Here is a 27,517-nt window from a genome sequence, read left to right as displayed (position 1 = left end):
GTGGACCTCCAAATACAGCTACTTGAACACCTTCAACATTATCAATGTTAATGATAACTGCAGGATCAAGACCTCCGGTATCAGTAAAAGCAGTGACAATGGCAGACATGTGTATCCAAAGATACAACCTAATGACAGCATGGAGGATATTCCTAAATATTCAGACAGTAAATTTCCAGTTTTCAGTTGTCATTCACTCTGGAATTTCATATCACATCACGGCCTTCATAGCATTACCTCAGCAGTTTTCTTTTCCTGAACATCCAAATGGAAGTTCTCTGTATACTTCAAATTTTACATAAAATGCAAATCAAAAAGTTGGAATTTTATAATGTACTCTAGACAAAGTGAGTATGTCGTCACAAGAGCTGAGCAGCAGTTGACTTACTTGTTGTTAGAGTATTAGTTCTTAGGTATGTTGTCACAAGTCGCCACAAGTAGTATTTTGCCAGACAGGCTAATCTTGAGCTTCAGTAATCTTCATCACTTCATTCTATGTCCCGGTGTCACAGAGCAGTGCACTGTATTTAGGTGCTTATAACAGGACTTCATAATCTAACAAAACAGTCAGTAATTCTAGCTTTCAAATTATTCAGGAAGAAAACTCAGTGCTATATGAAGCTAGACTTAATATGATCAATGTAGAGGAATCCAAATGCTGACATATCAGTATCATAAAATGTAAGAAATTCTATGAAGGATTTTGTAAGAATGGGAAATTGTACTACATATAAAATATGACATTTCTAGATCAAATCTTTGCAATTAAGAATAATCTTTGCAGCCAAATCTTTGCAATTAAGGGTAATCATTATTTGCTCAGAATTATTGTGAGTTAGGGGAAAGTATTGTAATTTAGGGAGTGTAAGATGTAAAGCATCCTGTATTGGTGATGTAAAGAGTTAGCACCCCCTCATGCCTTCTAATCATCAAGTCTGTATCCAACTGAACATGCTCATTCAGTCTCTACACCACTGGAAATGCTTGGCCCATGATGGGGTGAGAGATATCTGGAGGGGTACTAGCAACCAAACAGCTATGAGGGTGCTTTTTGTCCTTGTGAACATCACAGCTACGAAGACAATTTTTGTGTATGGTCTAACCTCAGCTTTGGGAGTGGGGGTGCTACCCACATCACTGCAAGTGTCCACAGTACCTTTCCCCTTACAAGTGCATACTCACATATGCTTTCTATGAAGTAACCCCCAGCTGTTGGATAAGTGAACCATAGCCCATCCCCAGGATGGATATTTCAACTTCCCCTCCTCCAAGGCAATGTATTAAGTATGCATCCTGCTCTGCTTTCCCCTCCCCCAAGGTTGAGCACACCCACCCTACCCTGCCAACTCCTTAAAGGGCCCAAGCCACAAATTAAGCTAGGGTTCCCTAGCTATAGTCAAACTTTCTCCCTTTGTGCCACTGGATCTAGTAAATGTGAAACAAATTTGCTGAAAAGATTAACATCAAGACTCCTACACCCCCCAAATATTTGTGTGTGCACATACACCTACACACACACACACACACACACACACACACACACACACACACACACACACACACACACACACACACACACACACACACACACACACACACACACATCTCCAAAAGACAAGATATGTTCAATTGTGCTGTAAATTCAGGTCATACTAAAACATGTAAATACAGACAAGATGGCTATTGTGTTCAGTATCAGGTAAGATGAAAATTACTTCACAGTCTAGAAAAATAAAAGATCAAGTTATCATCTAACTTTGTCTTAAAGATGTTGAACTTTTAAATTAATATTTTTGTTTTTATTACAGTTAAATCATGTGACTGTTTTAAAACTCTCTGCATATGCAGTTTGTAGATTTTCTCTGTAAAATGTTCTGTAATTATTTACTCAGAAAAACTGCAACTTAGACTATTAAAGTTCACAGTTTATCAGATTCCCTGTGCCACAGAAATGGCTCTATTGCCCTTCTGCCTGCACCCGACTGCGGGAAGAGAGCTGAGCACTCCTCAGGCTAGGTGAGAGCTCTGTGGCCAATTAATTTCTGCAGAAGGAGCCCAGTTAGGCCATTTTTATCCAAAACAGTGTGAGTCAGGTGGTAGGGAAAAGGCCATCTTGCTGGTCCTGTGGAGTAGCCTCCTCATCCTCTAGTGGAGCATCCCCTCCCTCATGTTGGCTCTCAGAGCTCTAATGCAGGCAACCAGCCACAGACAGTGTGTCTCCACATGCTGACTCAGCTGCATGCATATCGTATGATAGCAGTACATACTCACAGGCTCATATTCCATGTATGGAACACCTAGTGCTCCACTGGGTGCCACATATGTACTTGGCCAGCGCCACCAGCTTCCTCTAGGATGGACAAGCAGCAGATTCTCAGATATTCAGGAGCAGTTTTCTGAAACAAATCAATTAAATAAAAAAGGGCTATATTTGAGAGTACTTATACCTCCTGATTTATAGTATAGTAAACATATTTTATTTACTGTTTGTGTACTGTACAATTAAACTTAGTCTAAATGGTTTTCTATGCTATTTTCTAGATAATTGGTTATAAACCTGGCCATGGAAAGCCAATTGCAGTAACCTGTGAAATTCAGGTATGTTTCAACTATGGAAGAACTGAATCGGTAATTTGTGCTTGTGTGTGCCTGAATAGTATGTGAACACTGTAAATGTATATGTAGGGAAACAAATTAACATGTATGGAAATGAAAATAAGTGCTGCATTTTATGTACCAAGACAGTGTTAAATGCATTTGGTCATTGTGCTATGCTGTGACATCATAGTAGATACAAGTTATGTCACCCTTGGAAAGAACAAAGTGACTACAGGTCAGTCAGCCTTTGGGGATAATTGAGGTAGTATGTGCAGACAAAATTAGACAGAATGACCAGCAGAAAAAAGGAAGCAAAAATAAAATTGTCACCAACTCACATGTACTCTTGCAGATGTGCACTGTTGTTAAGTACTAAGTACAACATTTGTATTCTACCCACTTTCCATCTGATCCACAAAAATCCTTAAGCCTCTTGCAGCTTCCTGTCTCTCTATGATACAAACGTTCCAGATCTGATTCTAATCAGCCAGTACAAGCATGACATTTTGCTGAATTCACCTCCCATTTCCTTCAGGAGTTCATCCTTCCAGCTTCTCTGTTGTTAAAAGCTGGATAGAACCAACCATACCCACTCCTTCAGGTGGATGTACAAGAAAAAATTAGATTTGAGATGTGAAACTAATCAAAACACAAAAGGAGAGAGATGCTGAGATGAAGGAGTCCCTAGACAATATTAATAATGCCACTGTGTGGTTTATTGTGGGGAGAAACTATAAAGCCAAGGGCAAAGACAGAGGTATGGGGATTACAAGGGAAAGACTATGAACAGCTACAGAAAAAATAAAGAATGAGTTACACAGAGGAAGTCTGAAGGAACAAATAAACTGTGGGCATGTGCAGGAGATTAATTAATTAGGACTATGGAAGCAGAATTTAAAAAAGGTAAAGAAAGGAGAAAACCAAAGTGGCTGTACTAGAAAGTGGGACTAGAGAAATGGATGAAAGAGAGAGAGTATAAGAAATGAAAAGTAGGATGGAATAGTTTAAGGAAGCAGTCTAGACGAAGCAAAGAAATGAGCAGTGACAAAAGTAAGAACATCAGTGGTAAGTATGGAGTCAAAATTAGCAAGGGTTTCGTCAGGCATAAAACACAGGAGGAGAGAGGTGCAGCTCTTATCAAGCTATGAAAGGAGGAACAAGACTAACTAAACTCAGGAAGCAGCTCAGAGGTGATGGAGAGACAGCTGAATTATTGAATAAATACTTCATTTCAATGGAAACGAAAGGGAAAGTATTTGCTGGGAGGGAGTAAGTGCAAAATGAGAATGCATTAGACACACAAGAGTAAAGAGAGATGAGTTTGAGGGAGAATTATCTAACTTAACTGAAGATGAAGCACAAGGGTGAAATAGGCTGCCTCTAATATACTCAGAAGCTTAGCCTGTAAGTTACTGATCATCCACCAGAGATTGCTGACAGATCACTGTTGAATGTAAATTACAAATGGACTGAAAGACAGTGATCATGTTTTTTCTGCATGAGTGAGAACAAAAAATAAGTTACACAGCCCTCTGCCTGACATCAGTAACTGGTAGATCATAGTGGAAAATCTGTAGCAAAGACTCATTTATTTTCTGGAATACATCAACCTGCAGGAAATCAGCCAACAAAAATTAATGACAGAAGGAGAGTCAGGTATGAATCAGATTTACAAGTAGATCATGCAGGGACTTGACAAGGGAGTTCTGATGGACATAGCCTACCCGTATTTCAATAAAGCACTCTACATGGTCTCATAAGGACAATTGATAAGTAAATTGGAAGGAAGGGTTAGAAAATGAGGGACTGGTTAGAGTCTGAGTTAAAGAATAAGACAAGGTGGGTGGCAAATTGTTGTCATTGTGCAAGGTGTATGACCAGTGTGCAGTCCCACCCAGGTCATTTCTGGGCCTGTGATCTTCATAACACTTGTCTGAGGGATATCTGAGTGAACAGAGAACAGGCTAAACCTGCTTGCAGATGATACAAAGCTAGGGGCTGCCATGGAGTATGCGGAAAGCCCTAGAAAGAACCTGGAAAGGAAGACTAGGTAGGTGGCTTGGTAGTCTGCAATGAAGGTTTAATGCAGAAAAATCCAAAGAATGGCACTTCAACCACAGTGACCCAGGTGCAATTTAATCACCCGTGAAGTGCTAAGGCAAAAAAAAAAAAAGAACCTGGCAGTGATTATTTCACCATTCTGGGCCAACGGGAGTAGTGTAAGAAGCTACTAACAGCAGCAAACAGGGTGCTGGGCTGTATCTATAGGGAATAGATTCCTGAGGTATGGAAATAATACTCTTTTCTGACCAGGAGAGAGAAGACGCATGACATGACTTCTCAAGATTATGTAAAGATTTATGAGCAGGGCAATGGAAGCATTTGCATTTCTTGAAAAAAATAAGGTTGATTAGAAGAATATATGAGGGATCGGAGGTTAAAATTAAAGTGGGTAGAGTTCTCTCTGATAATTTCTACTTGAGCAGAGGAACCAGGCAGAGGTGTCCTCTTTCCCCTTTGTTATTTGCATTATATTTAGAACCATTGGCAAAGAAAATAAAGGATTCAGAAATTCAAGGATATAATTGGCATGGTAGTCAAGAAAAGCTGGCTTTATTTGCAGATGATATTATTTTGTATCTGACAAAACCAGAAAAAGACATTACAGTGTTGTGAAACATTTTGAGACAGCTTCAGATCTTTTCAGGATACAAACTTAATGAAGCTAAAACAAAGGTAATAGTGGTAAATTATGTACCCACACATTAACTGGTTCAGGAATACCCATATTTATGGGGACATGATAAAATGAAATATTTAGGAGTATGGATTAAAAATTATTCTAGTGTGGCATCTAAGGATATGTGGGACAAGACTAAACAAATGATAATGCAAAAACTGAGAAAATGGAAGCTTTGTTACATGGATAGTAAGATGCAAGCAGTTAAAATGTTTTAGTACCTTTTGTCTTATACACAGTTCAGGCATATTTTTATCAACCAGAGAAGTTGTGGGTACCAATCTGGGAGGGAAAGACGGCAAGAGTCAAGTGGGATAAGCTGATTTTTGCAGTAGAACAGAGCGGCTTGAGGTTACTCAATCTGAAGGGGTATTTCAGAGCTACATAGCTAAGACTCCTATACATAGCACAAGCAGAAAACTATAATTCAAAGTAGAAAGGGATGATGATGAAACGGGGGAAGCTCAAGAAACAAGAAGAGTCTAGGATTTTGGATGCAGACCTTTAAGAAAAATAACATTAATCATATTGAATATTATATCCATACAGTAGCAGGAAGTATTCTAAGAAGTAAGCCAACATGGGAATGGAGGAAGGAGATTCTGCTGATAGGGATGACTGCAGTTAGGGATACAGACAATAGGCAAGATGGGGCTGGAATTTACTGGAGAAAACTGGCAAAGGAAGCAAGGTATTTGGAGCAAAACTAGGGAGAGAAAGATTCTAGAATAGGAAGAAGCCAGGACTTTATTTAGACTGCAGATTAGAGATTGCCTTCCCTATCAGGGATTGATATCGGAGTATAGGCAAAGAGAAAGAAATAGGGTAGTCCTAAATGAAAGACCAGCACTAGTAGAGTTTTTAATAGAATCTAGAACAGAAGCTGCCATTAAAAAAGGAATAATTAGTAGAGCATATAAAATATTGCATGACAGCTATAGGAATCAATCAGTGAAGAGAGATTGGATAATCAATTCACAAAGAAACAATGGAAGAATATTTGTATATCTCCCAAATATGGACAAAATCTAGAAGAGTTAGGATTTTTGGCTGGAAATGTTTACATAGATATTTTTATACCCCAAATAGACTCAAAAAAAATTTTCCTCAGGCAGACAGCAAATGTTGGATGTGTGACACGGAAGAAAGAGGTAATTGGCAACATCTTTTCTAGGAATGCAGTGAATTGGCAGACTGCGGGATGCACTGTTGGAGATGCTGGGTGAGCAGATTGGTCTGACGAGGGAGATGATTTTTCTGAGCTATGATACAGAATCGGAATTGCCTAGGTGTGGTAAGACCTTGCTTTGTCTAATAATGGTGGCTGCCAAAAAAGGAATTACTAGAAAATGGAAATCATAATCTAAACCAACTATACTAGAAGTAGTGAATATAGTAAGAGAGATAAAACAACTGGAACTGAGATATTTAGAAAAGGGTAGGAGCAAACTACATAAGAAAAAAATGGGAATTGTGGGAACAATACATACAAGGGAGGAATGAGGTTTAAAAGGTGGCAGGACTTAAATGAGCTATGTAATGTTTTACTGAAAAAGATTGGGTAGATTATAAGCTATGTATAATGTTTGCAACTGGGAGTGTGTCAGTATGGATTGTGATGTAAAATGCTTGTAACTAGGATTGTGTCGGTGTGGTTTGTTTTCATTTGTATAAATGTATGATTGCCTATGTAGTAAGTGATAGTTTAATAAAGATATTTCTTATTTGAAAAAAAAAGAAAAAAAGGTAGGAATTGAATCATTTATGTAATGTTGGTTAGGTTATATTAAATATAGCAATATATGTGAAGTAAAATGTTTGTTATGTTAATTGTAGTGTGAATACTTTTGTATGAATGTAAATTTGCCTGTGTCACAAGTGATAATTCAATAAAGTTGTTAGGAAAAAAAGATTATACAAGGAAGTTCTGAAGGGATTCACCTGAGCAGGAAGGAAGAAGAGGAAAGAGAAGCCACAGGAAGCAAGCTGAAGGAACACAACGTCCTTTAATTCTGAGAAAGTTCTTCACAGAGAGGGTAGTGCATAAATGTAACAGACTACCAAAATGGATGGTGAAGAAAGAAAATGGTGATGGGTTCTAGAGATCATGAGACAAATGGAAAGTAGCTATGGGATATGAGATAGAGAAACATATACAGAATCTTGACAGCATACAAAAGAGCAAGTTAGGCAAAATCTCTTCTTCTACTGAAGAAAACAATGAAATTAATTAAAATTATTGGGTGAAGAATAGGTGGGCCATGGGCCACCATTTTGCAAATGGGCAGTTTTCCATAGCTCAGCAATGCAACATGTCATGATGTGGCTGGCTTGCATAGTGGCCTTGCCTCTACAACTTTTTTGAAGATGTCCCTCACGCTCTCACAACATTGTAATGCTGACCCTGCCTGGGCCCTTTGATTTCTCCTGTAACTGCACAGACAGTACCAAGTCTCACCATAGGCATTTCAATGGACATTTCATCCTATCAGTCCAGTCAAACTTAGCAGCCCCAGCTCATTCTAAAACTGTTATCACTATTGGCTAAAACTGACATCTTGCCTTGGTACCAGCTATCCACCAATATACTACATTGTTGAATGATGTACTAACAGTTATATGACAGGAATACATTCAGCTGAGTTTGCAATGATATGTTAACTGCCACTATTCATTAATTTCTTTCAGTGTAAAACTGTTAATGGTCAAGGGATAACTTTGGTTTATATGCAAAGTATTAGGATCTGACAAAAAATCCAGATACTTTTGTACTCCTGGAGCTCTGGGTTCAGTTACAGAGTCTGCCCAGTACACAATGTTATCCCTACACTGGTGCCTGTAGTTAAAATAAGTGCTAGCCCCACAGGTTAGACATTGCTTTGGTACCTACTATCTTTGGCAGATGCAGATAGCTTGTCTTCTGGCAGTGACACTGGAAAACTGACAGAAGAAAAAAGACAAAATACACCAAAGATGATCTCATTCTAATAACTGTGTCCTGTCATAGTCACAGTCAGTGATGTATGGACATTGAAAGTGGCTAATAATTAATTGGTCCACGCAGTCTACTGTATCTTATTCCATATTGTTTTGGGTATCAGCTGTACTTAAAAGTCGGTGTCATTCTGCTCCTTGCTAGCATTTCCCTGTGTTTGTCTCTGCCTCTTTCAATCCCTCACTGCTTATAAATTAATTACCACCTCAAGAAGATAGATCCATGTGTCTAACACAGTGTTTAAAAAAAATCTCTGTATATGAAATACCTCAAATGAACATGTTTGTATATATTTGATTTGTTGATATATTTTTTGTGCCTTCTTGTTATACAACCTAATTATACTATTGTGATTTTATTACTGTCTTATTTCATACAGTAAACTTCTTGTCTCAGATTTTAGCTTATTAACTTGCTGACTGCACTTCTCACTCTGAAAAAGAAAGAACACCTCATTCATGGGTCCTGATAACATACCAGGTTGCACCAAATATTGCCTATTTGAACACATGCTTAACGTCTTTAATCTAAGCCTCTCCACTGGTTACATTCTTGAAGCCTGAAAAACTGCTATTGTAATGCCATTACACAAGGGTGGGCCAACTATGCACCCTGGTAGCTGTAGACCCATTAGTCGTAAAAGTCTCATATCTAAAGCTGTGGAGCATATTATATCAGACCTCATTAATTTGGATATTGAAAGTGTTGTAACCATGAATGCTCATCAATTCAGCTTTGTCAAAGGAAGGTCCTGCCTCTTTAACCTCATTAATTTCTTTGAAAAGTAACCAGTGCAGTGAACAGTCAATGTGCAGTACATAAAGCATATATGGACCTGGCCAAGGCCTTTGACACTATTCTTATGCAGGCATCATTGACAGAATTTTAAATCTTAATGTAAATCCTTATATTGTGTGGCGGCTAGCTAATTGGTAGTCTGACAGAACCCATGTGGTTAGAGTCATAGGTGTCACTTTTGAAAGCAAAAAAGTTACCAGTGGTGTACCACAGGGCTTATTGTTAGGGTATTTCCTATTTGACATCTATTCCCAAGATCTTCAGGCCAGCACTATTGACCTATGGTTATCTAAACAGATGACTGTAAACTGGGTATTATTTGATCTTCCACTGACTCACAATTGCTATGAAATGGATTAGACCATGTTAATAGCTGATACAAGGACAATGGCCACAAATTAAATGTGAAAAAAATTAGCATATTTCATTCTGATAAGCAAAACATTTTCCCATACCATATAGGTGTCCCACCCCTCAAATCAGACATTGTCAAAAGGGATCTAGGCACTGTTTCTGATAATTCCTTACTGTTTGACCATTGTGTCTACATAGTAGTTTTGAAGGCTTATATCTGTTTCATCTAATTTCCAGAGGAATCCCCTTTAGATCCAAAGAAGTCTTAATTCCCCTTTATTTGTGACTCAAGAGACCAGTTATTGAATATGCACATTTTGGAGTATATTTGTCTAAATATATCATTCATATGGGTGGCACAGTGGTGCAGTGGTAGCGTTGTTACCTCACAGCAAGGGGTTCTCTGGTGGGAGTGCCTTCTGTGCGGAGTCTGCATGTCCTCTCTGCGTTCATGTGGGTTTCCTCCGGGTGCTCCCATTTCCTCCCACGTTACAAAGACATGTGTCTGGAGCATTTCTCCCTGGGCCTGCACTGAAAATTGGCTTCGTTCCAAGTCTGACTTTCCCAGTAAACAAATAATAAATAAATAAATAAATTCAACTTGAGATACCTCAAAAATCTTAGTTCTCAGTACAGACTAGTAGTCCCTTCTGTGCAGTCCATCTCTTCTAGATTCCTCCATGGTGATTGTGTCTAGCCTTTTAAGCCATGAAGATCAAACCCTCTTGATCTCCTGTTCCTTCACAGAACAAATGGTACCTCAAAGGAACAAAGCCTTCATCCGCAGGTAAACATGACATATTAGCATGATAGGTACATATCGTAACATATCCCTTCTGTTACAAAAATAGTGTTTTGGGACTTCAGGTGATCTTCTATGATGAAGTCATATCGTGCTTTAAAAAAGTTTGTGACTTCAGGTAAGAATGAGGCAAATGAAAGATGGGTATGCCAACCATGGATATTCTTTTTTTAACACACATTACCTCAGTAATTAAAAAGAAACAGTATTATAGCTGTTCATATGAACTAAACACATGGCTATGAGCATAAGTTAGGGATATAAAAAAGCAAAGAAAGTGTCAGTTGCTCAAAATGGCTTGTGCTTGTGAATTTTTGAAATATGGCAGCTTAGTGGACTTTGTGTAGCGATATCTATTCTACCACAAATTATATCGCCATCCTTTTCTGTACAATATACATATTCGGCTCCTTCCCGATATCTTCATGTGGCCTCTGGTACAGATCTTTCTCCATCTGACTTGGCCCTCTTTAGACTGCTTCCATTCTATTTTTGTATTTGAAAAGATGGGTTTTCCAGAAATGTATGCAGTACTTCAGGTGTGCTCTTGCCAGATGTCTGTATTGAGGCATGATATAGCTTATAACTTGCCTTCTCCTGGTAATGAATTTTCTTATATTGCCCACTGTCCTTGGCTCTTAATACTTACTTCTCTCATTACTGTACATGCTTGATTTATCATATTTTACTAACTCCATATCAATCAAGCAGTCGATCAGTCAGTCAAGTTTCGTAAGCTTATAACCATGCATAACACAAACCAATTAATATAAAAATACAATAAATTACAAAGCAAGTGAATAAAGCAAATGATAAAAGGAATATTCACACTAGAGCACCACCATATAACACAGAGAAATGTAAAATTTTAAATAAATATAGAGTAAGTAATTGAAAATTAAAGTTTTGAAGTAAGCAGTAAATTCTTCAAAGTAAAATGTTGAAATATGAAGCCAAAGAAAACTGGTCAGTATCATAGTCCAAGGACAAAGCATCCAAAATCCAGTAATGATCAAAGCAGCATGTGGCAGGAAGCAAATTACAGGTGATCCAAATAATACTGAAGATACTTTCCAAAACACTATAGACTTCCAGGATACAAAATAAACAGTAAGTAGCAAGAGGAATCAGTGAGCATTATCATATGCAAACCTGTCAAGCTGCAAGGAAGCTAGTAATGACAGCAATCTCATTCTCGAAAAAATAGCTGAAAAACACATCTGTCCAGTAAGCAGTATGATCACACCTTGGATATTAATGCACAGTGTGATAGAGCACTCCTAGTCACTCCTCAGCTGATGATGAATAGTCAAACACAAAGCCGGAAAATCAAACAAGTGGTCCAAAAGTTAAAATTTTGAAAGTTTTCAAGTCCATATCCAAATCACGGAATCAGTGACAGGTTGGTCGTCTAAAACACAGTCATTTGAGCTAGGGTACCAACGGTTGCCATCTTTCCCCAAAATGTATAACTACAGATCCATTTTAATTTTAAACTTTATTCAACTTGGATGTAAAAGGAACATATCAGGGCGAGGAGTATCGATTCAGGTTTGTGGTAGACACTCCTGTGATTTCCACAGCAATGCCAGGAAACACAGAAGCATTAAGTCACATTACATATCCTATAAGGAATGCAGGGTTATGCAAAACAAGAAGTTCACAGAATGGGTATCTTGGCAATCAAGGGTATAATTAGCATCCATCCCAAAGGTTTTAAATTCTAAATGCCCATAACTAGTCAAATATCCTTTCTGAGTTACCATGTTATCGCTTTGTTTGCCCTCTGCTATGATATTTTCTGACATTTTAGAAACATCTACACATCACACACACACGTATGTACGTGAGACCACTCACATGCACGAGCACACACACAAACATGTATAAACATGTGAACACGCATGCACACACACAAACACTTATGCACATGTGAGCATGCACACACACACAAGTATATACACATATACACACACACACACAGATATGCACATGTCAGCATGCACACACACACACACACACACACACACACACCTGCGCATACACTCATATGCACATGTGAGCATGAGTGCGCATGCGTACACACAAACATGTATACATATGTGAACATGCACACACACACGAACACTTATGCACATGTGAGCATGCACACACACACAACTACATACACACACACATACACACACACACACACACACACATGCACATGTGAGCATACACACGCACACACATGCACATGTGAGCGTATGCACATGTGAGCATGCGCACGCACACACTCACAAATACATACACACAAACACACACACACACATGCACGTGAGCATTCACACACACACACACACACACACACACACACACACACACACACACACACACACACACATAGACTGCTTTGACACTAGTATGTAAAATCATGGAAAGAATTATCATGGAGGCGATCAATAGAGATATAGTAAACCTCCAGACACTGGACCCAACCCAGTTTTAGTTTTTTCAAGGGCAGATCATGCCTACTCAGTCTGGTGGACTTCTTTGAGAAGGTCATCAAAGCAGTGGATGAGGGCAAAATAGTTCACACTGCCTACCTTGACCTGGCCAAGGCATTTTACACAATACCCCACTCGGGTATTATTGACAAACTCAAGAGGTTAGGTACAAACCTGTATGTCACCTGGTGGATAGCCACCTGGCTCACAGACAGAACCCAGGAAGTTAGAATTGGGGAGTCCACCTCTGCAAAGAGGCCATTCACAAGTGGAGTCCCTCAGGGATCAGTCCTTGGACTGCTACTTTTTGGCATTTACTTCTCAGAAGTCAAGGCCAATTTCAGTGGTCTCTGGCTGACTAAATTTGCAGATGATTGCAAATTAAGAGCTGTCACTGAATCTCACACTGACACAATGTTCTCCAGGAAGGGCTGACACAGACCAACAACTGGTGTCAGAGCCATGGACTAAAACTGAATGGCAAGAAATGCATAATACTATCCTTTGGGAAGTCATCCATCCCTGGTAACTATCATATTGACAACACATCCCTTAGAGTTGATTCAGTAGTCAGGGACTTAGAGACACACACAGTAATCTAGCCTTTGATCATAACATGTCTACAGTGGTGAGGAAATCATTCTATGTTGCGCAACTTGTAAACAAAGGTATGGCATCTAAGTCTAAGGAAGCCATTGTTCCACTGTTTTTGACATTCATCATACCTATCATTGAGTACAGCATCCCCTTTGGTATGTACCTAACCAGGGATATCCAACAATTGAAATGTCCACAGACGTTCCTCACTAAAAGAATACAGGGCATAAGTGATATGTCCTATGCAGACCACCTCAAGGCCCTATCTCTGTATTCTGTCTCCTACAGGTTTTTGAGGGGAGATCTATGCCTGGCATACAGGGCATTGTCAGACCCCACTCTGATGGAACTCTTGCATATCCACAAAACAAACAGTACCAGAATTACCCGATGTAAAGACTTAAACCTTGCCTGTTATATAAGTAGGACCTGCTGGAGAGATAGGTATGTATCCCAGAGACTATAATGTCTATGGAACAGACTCCCCATCCATGTGAAGCAGAGTTCCTCCCTGATCCAGTTCAAATGCAACTTGGACAACTGGATGGGAAACCGGAAATTCATCCCTGGTTTGGCACCTTTGTCTCTAATGGACAGAGGTAACCTGTAAATAGTTCATTTACCAGGTCTATACTTACACTTATCAAGGGTATCAGAACTTGTCAGAGATTTGGGTTGCATGGCTAGGGTTAAAAAGGCCCTTGTGGTTGTTAGCCTAGTAAACACCTATGAACTGGTGACACTAGAAAACACAAGTAATTTTCAGATCTACTCCTTATTTACTTTTTTCATTATTCCACTCTTTCTGTTGTTTGCTTTATAACTGTTGCCACTCAGTAAACATTGGTTGGAGCCCATTCTTAATGTCCAATTAAATAAAGCAAATATTCTTTGAGATGTTTATAATATATATTTGGTTTCTACCCTCCCATAGCCCAAAATTCACAGGTCAGTCCTGCCAACCTATGATGTAGCAATAGTCATGCGCTGTTGTACCTTCCATACTCATTCACTTTTCCACAAAGAACCATTTCTTTAGGTGAAATTGTAAGCTTTTTTTTAAAAGGCAACAAGCTTACCTATAAGGCCCCACAAAGTAAACATAACAAGCAATGAAACTCTATATCATGGGGAAGTAGCTGCAAAAATGCCTCTAAATAAAGTGAAGACATTGCTAAAAATCATGAGTATGTGGCAGAGAGAATTCATCAGTAAATGATTAGGTGAATCATAACCTGGTAGACACCACCTGCTGTGTACATCTCCATCCAGAGCAGCAGAGGTTTCACGATCCTTCTAATGGAAAATGTCATCACTTAATGTGAGACCAGTTTAGCCCTATAAACTGTACTCCATTGTAGTTTATGCTTCAATTTTTTTGTTCACTGTTTACTCTCCTAAACTGCTCAGTCATGTTGTAGAGTTCTTTTTAGCAGTGTGATATGACATTATCACAGATCACTTCCCAGGCCGGAGATGAACTTTCCCATAACTTTAGCTGTATTTATTTACTTGCTTACTTATTTATTTTGGCACTGATGCAGCAGTAGGCTATTAGCTGCTGAACATCCCCTCCTCCAGTTGCCCTGCTTTCCATTCTTGGTATCTCCCTATGGGTGGGGCTACTGGCAGGGAGAAAAGCAGAAGTGGAGAGTGGTATAAGCCCTCTACTAACCCCTAGATGGGGCTGCTCAGCAGAGGGGGGAATGAAACTGGAAAATGACTTTGTGAATGGCAAAGTAGAGCCAAATTTTCTGCAGTTTCATATATATACTGCTCATACCAGGCTTGTCATTTAAGCTCTTTCCCCCCACTGATATGCAATCTGATATCACCCATGTGTGTGTGTATTCAGTGGAGACATGAGAGAGAGATGACCTCACCTACATGCTGACATGTTTTTCATTTGCCCTCCCACTTCAGCTACAACTCTGTTTTGGTCTTCATTTCCATCATTCTGGTGTTGCACTTCCTGATACTCCCCCTCCCCCGGAACAAGTGAGCAAGCTATAACTTATCATTCTTCTTTACACAGGCTGCTCCTGCAGATGCTTGTGATGTTAATCAAACAGAGTCACTTGGGTCAGTGTTCCTAGTTCAGAGAGTTATTTAGAGCTACACATACCAAATGAAACATGCTGTTCTCTGATGTGAGGAATATGGGCAGAGAAAGGAGAATTACGATAGCCTGGGGTCTGGATGAGAACACAAAAATTATTTATTTTATTTATTTATTTATTTGCAGTTGGTTTACCAGGATAGTCCATTGGGCCAAAAGAACCCATTTTCAATGGAGTCCTGGGGAGAAAAGCTCCAAAAACATATGAAAAGAGAGAGTTAGAAGGATGGGGTACAATATCAGGTTTCAGAGCAGTTACAATGAGAATAACAGTAGGTGCAGTCAGAAGTCAGCAGACAGCTATCAAGGTAAGAGCAACATTAATATTAAACACATGCATATGTTGACTCCAGTATACAATACAGCCATTTCTTTTAGCCAACACAAATAATTTAGAACCTGAAGGAAAAATTTGCTCTGCGGGATCACCTTATTAGTAAGGTAAGGAAATCTTCTAATAAGATTGAGTCATAAAAGATTGCATTGAATGATGGGGGCAAACATGTTAAACAACCTTCCATACCATCTGTTCCACAGGATTTTATATGTGTCCACTGCTGAGACATAAAATTTCCCAGCACACATTTAAACGTCAAAAACAAATATCCATAAAATACCTTTTCTTTAATTAAGTATGGAATCAGTATATAAAAACATTTCTATGTTAATTTTCACTGGCTTCCAGCTTCAGGAATTACTCTGTCTTTATTTTTGCTTGACTGAATTATTTATATATTTACTAGCAGAATTGTATTCTCTGATCTTGCTGAAACTTTTTTTCCACCCCCACCCTATTGCTGTTGTGTTCTTAAAGTTAGTAAAACTAGCCTGATGGCTTTTGTGTTATCTGATTGTCTCAAGGCTTGGCTTCTGTCTTGCTGGTATAAAAAAATTACCATTTTGTAAATTCATGCATATCATTGCTAGAATCTCCTTGTGTTCTGACTGTTAGTGCTTCTCAAACAATCTGGAATACAGAGCTGATAAATATATTTTTGGCACATTTAACTGTTCAGAGTTCTGCACTGTTTTTATTTTTACTTGACGGAATTATTTATATATTTGCTGGAGAATTTTGTTTTCTAACCTTGCTGAAACTTTTTTTTCTCCCACCCCCACCCTATTGCTGTTGTGTTCTTAAAGTTGGTAAAACTAGTCTAAAAGCTTTTGTGTTATCTGATTGTTTTAAGGCTTGACTTATGTCTTGCTGGTATAAAAACATTACCATTTTGTAAATTCCTGCATATCACTGTTCGAATCTCCTTGTTTTCTGACTGAGAGTGCTTCTCAAACAATGTGGAATATAGAGCTGATAAGTGTATTTTTGACACTTTAACTGTTCAGAGTTCTGCACAGTTTTTATTTTTGCTTGACTGAATTATTTATCTATTTCTGGCAGAATTTTGTTTTCTGATGTTGCTGAAACTTTTTTCTCCCTCCCCCACCCTATTGCTGTTGTGTTCTTAAAGTTGGTGGCTTTTGCAGCTGCCCACCCCTACTGTAAATTTGATCTGGGACACTTCTCCCAGTCCCATTTCTTTAGCTCATTCTACCTAATACAGAGATAATTTGGGAAGGCAAAACCCCTAAGTCCCTTAACCTTGAATTATCTTCTGTTCCTGCTCTCTCCCTTTTTACTTTATAGAAAAAAATACACTTTCCTGCTACTTGCTGCCTGTTCTCTAAAGTGTTCAATTGGATCATTTCTGTTGCTTTTATTACTGCTTGTTTACAGCCTGTCTAAATTGTTAAGTGTTATTCTAAGCTCTTAGTTTTGGTTTAATCACTTGGGCTTTAGGCCAACTCCTTAGCTCTCCCTGGCATTTCTCCCTCAGATTCTCACAAATATGGATGGACAATTTCCTACAGTTTCCTGCCAGTCTGGTTGATATAGGCATCCTGAGACAGTGTAGCAACTGCCTTATGTACATGGACAACCATCTACTACTACCACCTAAGGACACAATTTGTGAGAGATGCAATTACATTAGGAACCTAGAGTCCAAGCTCTCTCCCCCACAGGCCAGTATATCTGGCACCAGAGCGGTTGTCAACACAATCACTAAACCTCAAAAACCACCCACACCTACACAACACACACCTACATATGCGGAAGTCCTCCACCTAAAAATAAAGATGTTCTTTTTTTTTTGTCAGACTACCTCATAAAGTACAGCTCTCAGTTTTTAGATCACAATCAAAATATTGTTGTTTCCCTTCAAAGAGATTTTACTTTTGCTTTGGAAATTCCCTTCTGAGTTTCACTGTGCTTTTATGTATCATCAGAAAATCAATTTGCTGAAATTCTAAGACAGAGATAATGTAAAGCGACAAAGTTAATAAGTGTAAATTTAATTTGTCAGTAATCCACCTAGAATTTAAAACATGAAGATGTTTCCACACCGCCACTTATAAATGGTATGCGTGACAATCTTCAGATTCAAACTGAAAGAGTTGTTCTCACTGTGACAAGAAACTTCAAAACAGCAGTGTTAAATGCTACTGCAAGAAATATAAGCAACCACTGGCTCTGATAAATGCTTGCTGTTGTTGCTGCCCTATAGCTGTATTTATTACTCTTTTATTTATTTAGCATTTGTTGACCGGGAAAGTCCAACTAGTGCAGAGCCTATTTTCAGGGGAGCCCCGGGGAGAAATGCTCTAGACACATGTCTTTGGAATGTGGGAGGAAACCGGAGCACTTGGAAGAAACCCACGCAAGCACAGGGAGAACATGCAAACTCCGCCTAGATGGCACCCAGCCTAGAATCGAACTGTAGAACCTCTTGCTGTGAGGCGACAACATTAACCTCTGCACCACCCAATGCTGCTTTTTACAAAAAAAAAATGTTACTTTGTAGTTTTTTTGCAGATAATCCAGTGTTAGCATTTTTGGCCATTCCGTTAATCATGCCTATTGGCTTTTCATACTTATAACTTTTGTGTATTTACTTCTGTTGCAGATTTTTGAATCATCCACTCCACTGCCTCTACCCCATATGCCTTGTGATGTAACTGACCAGCCCTGGTACTGGATATTGTTTCGTTCTTCTAGAATCCTCTCCATTAGAATTTATGCCAGTTCATTTGTTATGATCGTTTGCAAGTTATTGATCTGGAATCCAACCCTGGGTTGAGAGTTTGCTAATTAGTATTTCAGAGAGTGAATGCTTGTGTGACAAGGTCTTGCGGAAATCCATGTGAACAGCATCTGTAGTCTTAACTTGATCTAATACCTTGATCACTTAGATAAGAATGGGAGTTGGTCATTTGGTTAGCCACAGTTTGGTTGAATGAAGTTGATCTGATCACTTCACTGAAAATGTTGCTGAAAGTTCCATGTCAGTGCAAGGGGGTGATTTTCTTCTTGCCCCAAAGGTGCAGTGAGCTAAAAATTGAGTATAATAGATGTAGGAATTCAGGCGTGTAGCTTCCTGTGTCAGTGGTAAAGGTGGGGCATAAAGCATTTATTTTATTTTATTTTTTCAGTTAATTGATCAAATGCAGTTTTTCATTTTACTTTTCAGTTTCAAATCAAACATAAGTTGTTAGTCAGGGCCTAAAATGGAAATTGACAGCACAGATAAGCAAAAATAAATGAAATTATGTATGTTAATTTTCTTGCTGAGTTGTATATATTTTGAATAATTTACAATAATCTGAAAGCCTAGCATCCCCACTGGAACATATTATAGATCTGCAAGAAATTATCTTATTTATTTTCCCAGAGAGGTGATGAAACTGCCATTGAAGAACTGGCATTGTATCCAGGAAATGGGACATTTAAACTGATGTACTTCCCATACTATGGAAAACTGATACATGTAAGTAAAGATTTTTTGCAGTTTTCTTGTTACATTGCTTGTCAGTGTGCACCTAAAATCTGTACTTGCTAATAAACTTTAGAGTAACTTCTGATTTCATATTAGAGTACCTCATTCAGAACAACTATTGAAAGTCTTAACGCTGTCAGAAATCATAGATTAGTGATGAGGACTATGCATGTTCAGTCACACCAGATCCACTGATTCAAACACTGATCTTTGCCTGGTCATTTGCCTCTTTTTCCTTCATGCAAGAATTAAATTATAACATTAGTAGCACTGAAATCATGTTCTCTCTCTGTCTTTCTCTGTTGTGTAAATTCATAGAGTCATAATTTTCCAAGGCCACTGGGTCTCATAACCATTCTCTCCTTGCTAGCACCCTCCCTCAGGTAACATCTGCTTTCTCCATGAGGGCCATACCAGACAATCCTGGAGTAAATTTATGGATACCCATCCAGTTGTCTAGTTTAAATTAAAAGGAAGATAGTAAGTCACACAGCTTAATTTGTAGGGGGAGTTTACTCCATAGGTTTGGGAGATGCTGGGTTATAAACATGTCCCTCTACTATGTTTATTTTATCTGTTGGTGAAGATTTAGGTCCCTGTTTTTCAAGAAACTGGAGGCCCAGGACAGTTGGGTCTCTAATAGCAAGGTAAGCAAGACACATATCTCCCGTCAAAAGTCTGTTAAACACTAAATAAAGGGATAGAGCTTACGGCCTCTCTTGATAGCTTAGGGACCTTGTGATCTTTTGGTCAGGATTCTTTGGGGGCTTTCTAATTGTTTGATATGTTTAATGAGATTATTCCAAAATGGGGCATTGTATTTGATAATTAGTCTGATCAATGTATAAGGGAGTAATTACCTCTTTAGACCTCAATGACATTCTGTTGGCTATTAGCTGGGCAAAGTAAAAGGCTTTTCTGACAACCATTGTTACATGATGGTCAAAAGAAATATATCAACCCAAGTACCTAGGTCCCTAACCACATTTCATTTTATAGATGTGCATTAACTAGATTGTATAATTTGAAGTAGGATCGTCTACCAGAATTGATGATTCTATATTTTTACCATTTAGTTTGAACTAATTTTTAGCACATCAAGAATTTATTAGCTCATTCTGGATTAGCATGGGGGGTACATGATGTCACATTAGGTGGGTTTGATGCTTTTGTTTCTTGAATTATACAATTATAGTGCAAGTGTCTGGGTCATTACTGTGCAGTAAGGTTTAATAGATTACTTACAGTCTGTTTCAATCCTGCACATTCATATAGACTCATTTCCTGTAATCATAAAATATCTGCTATTTTTCGTATACTGCAGATGTTCAAAACTACAACGGCAAAATGTGATTATTCAATACAATACCTGAGGGTAATCACAGAGATATCCAAGGTAAATATAATTACTGCATAACAGTTTGCTGGAATCTAATGCAACAAAATCACATTTCAAAACTGAGGTTAAGATGCATAAATTTGGTTTCAGATGGTAAATCTGGTTAATGCATTAACAGATTTAACCCTGTGAAATTAAAATGCGTCAGAGAACTGATTAATTATATCATCTAATTTGGTTGCCCATTGAAGGGGAATGGTGATTACTCGGTGGCTCCCAGACTTGTACCCCAGACCACCGGTTAAGTGTTTAAGCCCAATTGCTCTAAATATATGCCCAACAAGTGCTGAATTTTGTTTGAATAAAACTGACTGTTGCTAGCATGGCAGGTGCCATGCCTGTTGGACACTGCCTAGCGCTAAAGTCTGCTGGCTTTCACACTTGCTATATTTATAACAGAATGGAAGACAGCAGATATTCAGTGTCACACAATATGTCCAGGTACAGTGTATGCAATGCTCCTGAGCATTGGTTTTACTGAAATAAAGTATATAGTGTTTTTTAATGTTTGTGGTCAAAACATTAAATCACAATGAGCATGTTAACACAGAGCTGCAAGGCAAGTGAGTTTTCACTTTAATACTTCTAGTATATTACATTTTTTGTAAGGCTGCAATTTGTTTACAATGGCAGGTAGAAACATAAAAATTATTTCACTTAGTTAACAATGCATTAATATTTTTAATATTAATGCCTCTAGACTTTGCTTTGTCTTTGCTTTGTTTGCTGAAGTCTCAGGGTGATGTACAAATGCACATAAATACAAATGTTTGAGCACAGTACATAGTACACCAATGCAGTAAACACTGAGAATAAAAAAAACATACAGAATGTTAAATGCCAAGTTTAAGTTATCTGCATCAACTGAATTGCACTAGAAACTTGAATTGAATAGTGGGATAATAAACAGAAACGAGAAATATACTTTGTCAGTGATACCTGGAATTTACTGGTGTATTACCTTGTGGAAGGTCAGATATTCTGGATATGCAATTTCTGAGACATTTGAAGAAAAGCAGAAACACTATACAGAATGTCCTAAACTATTTTTAGTAAGTAAATGTTTAATTTGGAGGTTCTGCGGAAGCAAGTACAGAGATATAAAAAGGGAAGTAATGTGATCCTAATGACAAGCGGCAATGATCATATAAGTAGCACTATTCTGCACATGCCATGCTATAAGGAAGTAGTCACAGCAAAACATAAACAGTTTAAAAAAAAAATCTTTAGTAATTAAGTTTATAAATAACCAGGCTATGGAGAATCATTTGCATTATGTCTTTTATCGGGTACTTTCTAGGCTGCTGGGTATTGATTACAGTGAAAGATAGGTCTCGAGCGTATATGAGTCAGTTTTACAGCAGCACTCTTCCCTTTTTTCATGGATTGCAAAGCTGATTTCCTTTTAAGCATGAATGTTAAGTTTATCTACTCATAAGCACTGCTGCTATAAGGAATTCCAGTCAAGTTAGGGAAGAATAGTACATTTTCTTTATGACATCTGCCACTGGGATTTATTTACACTTTATTTTTAATGCATGAAACAGTCAGGAATGATATCTGTATTATGTAACAATTCTAACTCTGCTGGATTAACAATGCAACAGCTCTGAATCATCTGAAGGAAGTACACTTTAAATCTATTGAAGCTTCCAAATTCTTCACATATTCTGCACTTATGGCAATGTAGAGACTGTTTGGATACATGAGTTCTTGAGAGCTGCATTGCCATACAAGGGCGGAATCTTCGCCTATGTTCTTTTATCAGCTTTGGCACCTGTAAGAAGGTAACAGAACAGTGGGATAATGAGGTTTAGCTTACTCACCTGTCTTTAGGGCGAGGAGTGGGATTGCCATGTTGAGGTTGACAGAACATTCTTTGAAATGCTGGTGGAGACTGGGACTCAGAATAGTCAGTGGGTAAGGAATTTGAGTAGACATGGATAGCATCACCATCTAGAAATGAGGCAACTATGGTCTTCGACCATGCCTCATAGCATGCAGTGGCCTATCAACTGTATAGCAGCATATTGGGGGGAGTGGGAGTTGAGAAGTGGATTGTGGCTGGGCTGGCCACAAGGGAGATGCTGCATCACTACAGCTGTTCTAGAAGAATCAAAATTGTACTCATTTACCCTCAACTGAAAAAAGGTGTGAATGCCATTCTCATTATATGTTTAAGAAGTTTTGAAAAATATGTAACACATTGCGATAATAAAATGACATGGTATAGGCACACAGGAACTATGACTTAGGTGGTTATAGGACTGTCAAACAGAATGAAAGTAGCCAGCTAAAACATTAAGTTTGGAATTCTATTCAGACTCAGTAGCTGTTGAAGAGTTCATCTTAAAATCCTTGTTTATTTTCTTTAAATTAATTTTCAGGTAAAGTTATGTATCATTTCTTATGATCCAGTAATTACTTAATTTTGATCAGCCTACTTGACACACAGAGCTGCAACTGTAACTATTACTTCATTGCAAGAATATCTGGGCCATAGACATATTTTCAACAAAATAAAAGGTGATGTTATTTAAATTAAACAGTTAAATAGCTATATAACATTATCAGGTGATCACAATACTGAAGGTCATGGTGCATTTCACAGAGAGTTTACAGGTTATTACTTGGAAAGATGATGAACTCTTGTGTAATACAATATAAAATGATGTAGAATAATGTAAGATGATACAGCACTAAACAGTAAGATGTGAAATTATTTCCTGTACATTTGGAGTTGGGAGGAGCTAGCCTATTGAATAAGCCAAATACTTTGGTTATTCAGTAGGTAAATGGTTATAAATGGGCAGACTTGTTACCAGGGTTGGGTGTCTTCCATTAAAGTCTGTTTTCTATATTTTTCTGTAATCTATAATCAATGTACTGAAAGGATTGCTACAGAATCTGTTACTAGTGTTTACATTCTTCCAGGTATACTAAGGTATGCAGATATGGCACTAAGGAACACTACACCAGAACAAGTGGTTATGGTCTCCATAGTATATGGGCGTGATGCACTTGGGGAGGGTAGGTACGGGTCAGATAAACTCATGCTTTTTAATAAAATCGGTAAATTTTTTTTTTTCCAAGAATATTTGTTGTTGCCTGGTAACAGAATTTGTTTACTTCACTACAGTGTCTGGCATTGGACAAAAGTATAAAGTTATACTTACTTTATTATTAAGAAACATGATAAAAGGTCTCTTGATCACATTCATACATTTAACAAAACAGGCAAACTCCCACAAATTATTATCTTAATATCATGTCATAATACCCCGAATATTTGTGTTTGTCAGTGTTCCATCAACTAACCTGGCAAGACAATAAACACTGGTAGCTTAAATTTCGTACTAGAACTATTAAAACATTAATAGCATGGTTCCCATTATATACAGCCACCATCAAGCTAAATCATAACAAGAATACTAGCTTTTAAAAGGGATGATATGAACAAAATAGAATTGTGCCCAAGAAATGTACTAATAATAAATTAGCAAGTACAATGAATGGAATGGGTGAAATTAAATCTGATTTCAAAGAAGCAGCTAAACTCTCTCCAAAGTAAATGTGTATACCATGAAACAAATAAACAAAAAATATATACATATATATCAGGTACACCAAAACAGCAGAGAAGACTGACAGCAACTTCAGTTAATAAAATGGATAAAGTATTTCATAGAGCGCAGAAGGAAAAAGAAGCAGAATGTTGCATGCAGATGGTTACTGAAAGATACGGGAAGTGAACACGGATATGATATCTGATATACCATTATCCTAAATAAATGCTTATGATTAATGTTTCCAAAAAGGAAAAAAAAAAAAAAAGCAGTCTGGATGGGAAATCAATGCCGCTCCATTCTAAAAAGAAAAAACAAAAAAACTTTTAATGTTCAACACACTTTACAATACAATAAACTTTATTGAGTTTTCTTATAAAAGAACTGCAAATAAGTTATGCATTTGTAAATTGTATTTTACCTGTGTAACAGTGGCTAAACAAAAAATTAGCAATAATTTTTAAGTGCACAGCCCCCTCCATATCTATGCATACTGTCAAATAGATGAGAATGGAATAAGTTCTCTGCTCTACCAGCTTTCTCGACCCAGTCAGGCAGAGAGACCCATCTGCCTTATTGTAAATAAAATGCTGGTCCTTTTCTGCATACTTTACCTTCCACTATAACTAAGGAGAAACCTGCAGATTTTGTTAAGTCACTTCCAATCTAGCTTCATTTCCTTGGTTCATCTTCATACAGTTGGGCTACAACTGAAATCCACTTCTTCATGTATCAGAGCAGATAGTGGCATGAGACTAACCACTTTCCATCTCAGTACATTAATTCTGTCTGTGTGTAGTCCTAGTAAGCAGGCTTCCTTAGTAATCAGGTCAGCCAGTGTCTGCTTTGGTAGTGATGTCATTCCAAAAGAAGTATGTTGTTGCACAAGTGATACACGTGTTCTAAATCAGCTTCTTCTAAGGAATGTTTAGGACAATGTGCATTACAGTTTATATAAAAAACATGGCTAGATGTAAAATAATATATGTTAAGCCATACTGTCATTCACACTGACCAAAATCTAGCTGTAAGCATGGCCCTAATGATCTGACTGCATTCTTCCTCCAGAATACTGTATTCCTTCCCTACAGCCCTAACCCAGTAATCAAACCTACTATCCATTTTGTGGTAAGGAGCATTGCGCACAGAATTATATAGCCACTTTATATGTAAACTTAATTATCCATAATTATTCTAAACTTAGAGTCCAAGAGGTCTATCTCTTTAACCATCTAATCTGTTTTAAATGATGCATTACAAATAATTGCCTTGACTGTCTTTTCAGTATCATTCTAACAAGCACCACATGCTTCGGTTTCTGTCATACTCTCAGAGCATGAATCTTGTCACTAGCCATTTCAGACCAGCTGTTACCCAGCTTAGCTAAGTCCACAATACTAAATCTAGGATTCCCTTCTACTGGCTGCCTAAAGTCCTTCTCAGGATCCATCTTGAATTTTCATAATGCACAGCACTGACATTTCAAATGAATCCATCCACAACCCCTTTTTTCATTTTTGCACATGGGATTGGGGCGTCACATTAACAGTGACAATCATCTAGAGCCACTGTTTACATCACCAGGTGATTAGCCATGCTATGGTTGTTCTACTATATGACATTCACACACAAACACACTCATACCTGTGGCTAATTTAGTGTGTACAGTCCACCTACTGGATGTCTTTTGAATGTGGGAGGAAACTAAAGCACCCAGAGAAAGCCCAAACAAATACAGAGGGACATACAGACTCCATACAGAAGACACCCCCAGGAAAGAATCAAGCCAACAGACCTCTTGCTGTGAGACAACAGCACTACCCACTGTACAACTGTGCCTGAGTGACCAGAGAAAAGGTTCTTAAATGAAGTTGGTGAACATTGACTGCACAGAATGGAAGGGCCACAACAGATATTCCTCTTCATAATTACATCAACAAGTTTTCAATAAACTGGTTTCTTTACTTCTTCTGGTGTGTTATTTAGAATCTTTGTCATGCTAACTATTAATTGGCACTTCCAAAAGAAGCACACACACATGTATGTGCGTGCGCACACACACACACACACACACACACACACACACACACACACACACACACACACACACACCTATTCAGCTACATTCATGGCCCTGCAGACATGCTCGCAGACACGTTCACACATATACACAACTCCACTATACTTACCTGTAATACAGGTACAAATTGTAACTATTCCTGTATGAGTGAATGGGTGAACACTGTCAAAAGATAAGGACATTCAGTTTTTTTTTTCTCTCAGAGAAAAAAATGAGCTTGACAGAGCAGTTTTCTAAATCACTGCTGATTTAATCCAGAACTGCCATCATTGCTGAGGGAGAGCACTTGGCTAATTAGCATTGGCCACTCACCAGATTGCTGCATTAGCATGCGGCATCCCTGGCAAGATTGCTGTCCACACTGTTGCTACTGCTAGGGAAAAAAACTGTAGCAGGAGTGCTGTCTCTGAATCAGAAAGGCTTACTGCAATGCAGAAACCTTCCAAGTTAAGGCTTCCACATTGCAGTAAGCCTTTCTGAATCCTGGCTAGACAGTACAAGCAACATAAAAGCATCTGAAGAAAAATATTTCAGGAATTGTGATTGTGTATATTACCTTTGATTGACACTTACTTTATTAAAGATTAACCATAAACAAAAATATATTGCTGGGATTGCTACTACAAGTGAAGTGAAGATGAAGCTATACTTGGCAGAAGGAAAGTCTCTGTATATTACTTCATACATATCCCGCAGGGGACCTTGTACTGTTCAAAACTGCAGACACTGACAGTCTACTCCCATGTAGCCTATCCCAGCATTGAGGTTCCACACATTTTTCTTTTATCCTTTTCTTTTGTATGCACCTGTACCCGACAGTCATCAGCGCTCTCAGAGTCAATTAACCCATTTATTCCTCAGTGGGGCAACAATCAGTCATAGGATTCTGTCATCCAGGCAACAATCAGGGTTTTTTTTTTTATTTTACCCCAATCACTTTTCCAGCAGCTGACATGTACACTCTCTAATTTGAGGACCAGCAATAGCTTCTCCTGTGGGCATGTAGTTCCATTTCCTGCACATGCCCATGAAAGCTACCATGTGTACATGGCTTCAGAGGGATAAGTTCTCAAACTGGTCCTCTGTTGTATGCCATGCATCTATCTGTCTTGTAGGTGTCAGCACTGAAGCAAGCTAGACTATCTCCTCC

General features: G+C 38.2%; 1 protein-coding gene across 6 annotated transcripts in view; it reads left to right on the top strand.

Annotated features, from left to right (window-relative positions):
- Positions 1-27,517, top strand: part of ATP1B4 (ATPase Na+/K+ transporting family member beta 4) — a 541,897-nt gene that overhangs the window by 387,725 nt on the left and 126,655 nt on the right. For all 6 annotated transcript variants that reach the window (XM_044057342.1, XM_044057343.1, XM_044057344.1 and 3 more), the window contains 2 exons: positions 2,542-2,598; positions 19,218-19,313. In XM_044057342.1, the coding sequence (XP_043913277.1) occupies positions 2,542-2,598; positions 19,218-19,313 (153 nt within the window). The remainder of the gene's footprint in view (positions 1-2,541; positions 2,599-19,217; positions 19,314-27,517) is intronic.

This window comes from Protopterus annectens, chromosome 15.part0 (genome assembly GCF_019279795.1).
Source record: "Protopterus annectens isolate FY-2018-M chromosome 15.part0, PAN1.0, whole genome shotgun sequence".
Lineage (NCBI taxonomy): Eukaryota > Metazoa > Chordata > Ceratodontiformes > Protopteridae > Protopterus > Protopterus annectens.
The sequence above is the reverse complement of the archived record's forward strand: the minus strand, read 5'-3'. Positions and strand labels throughout refer to the sequence as shown.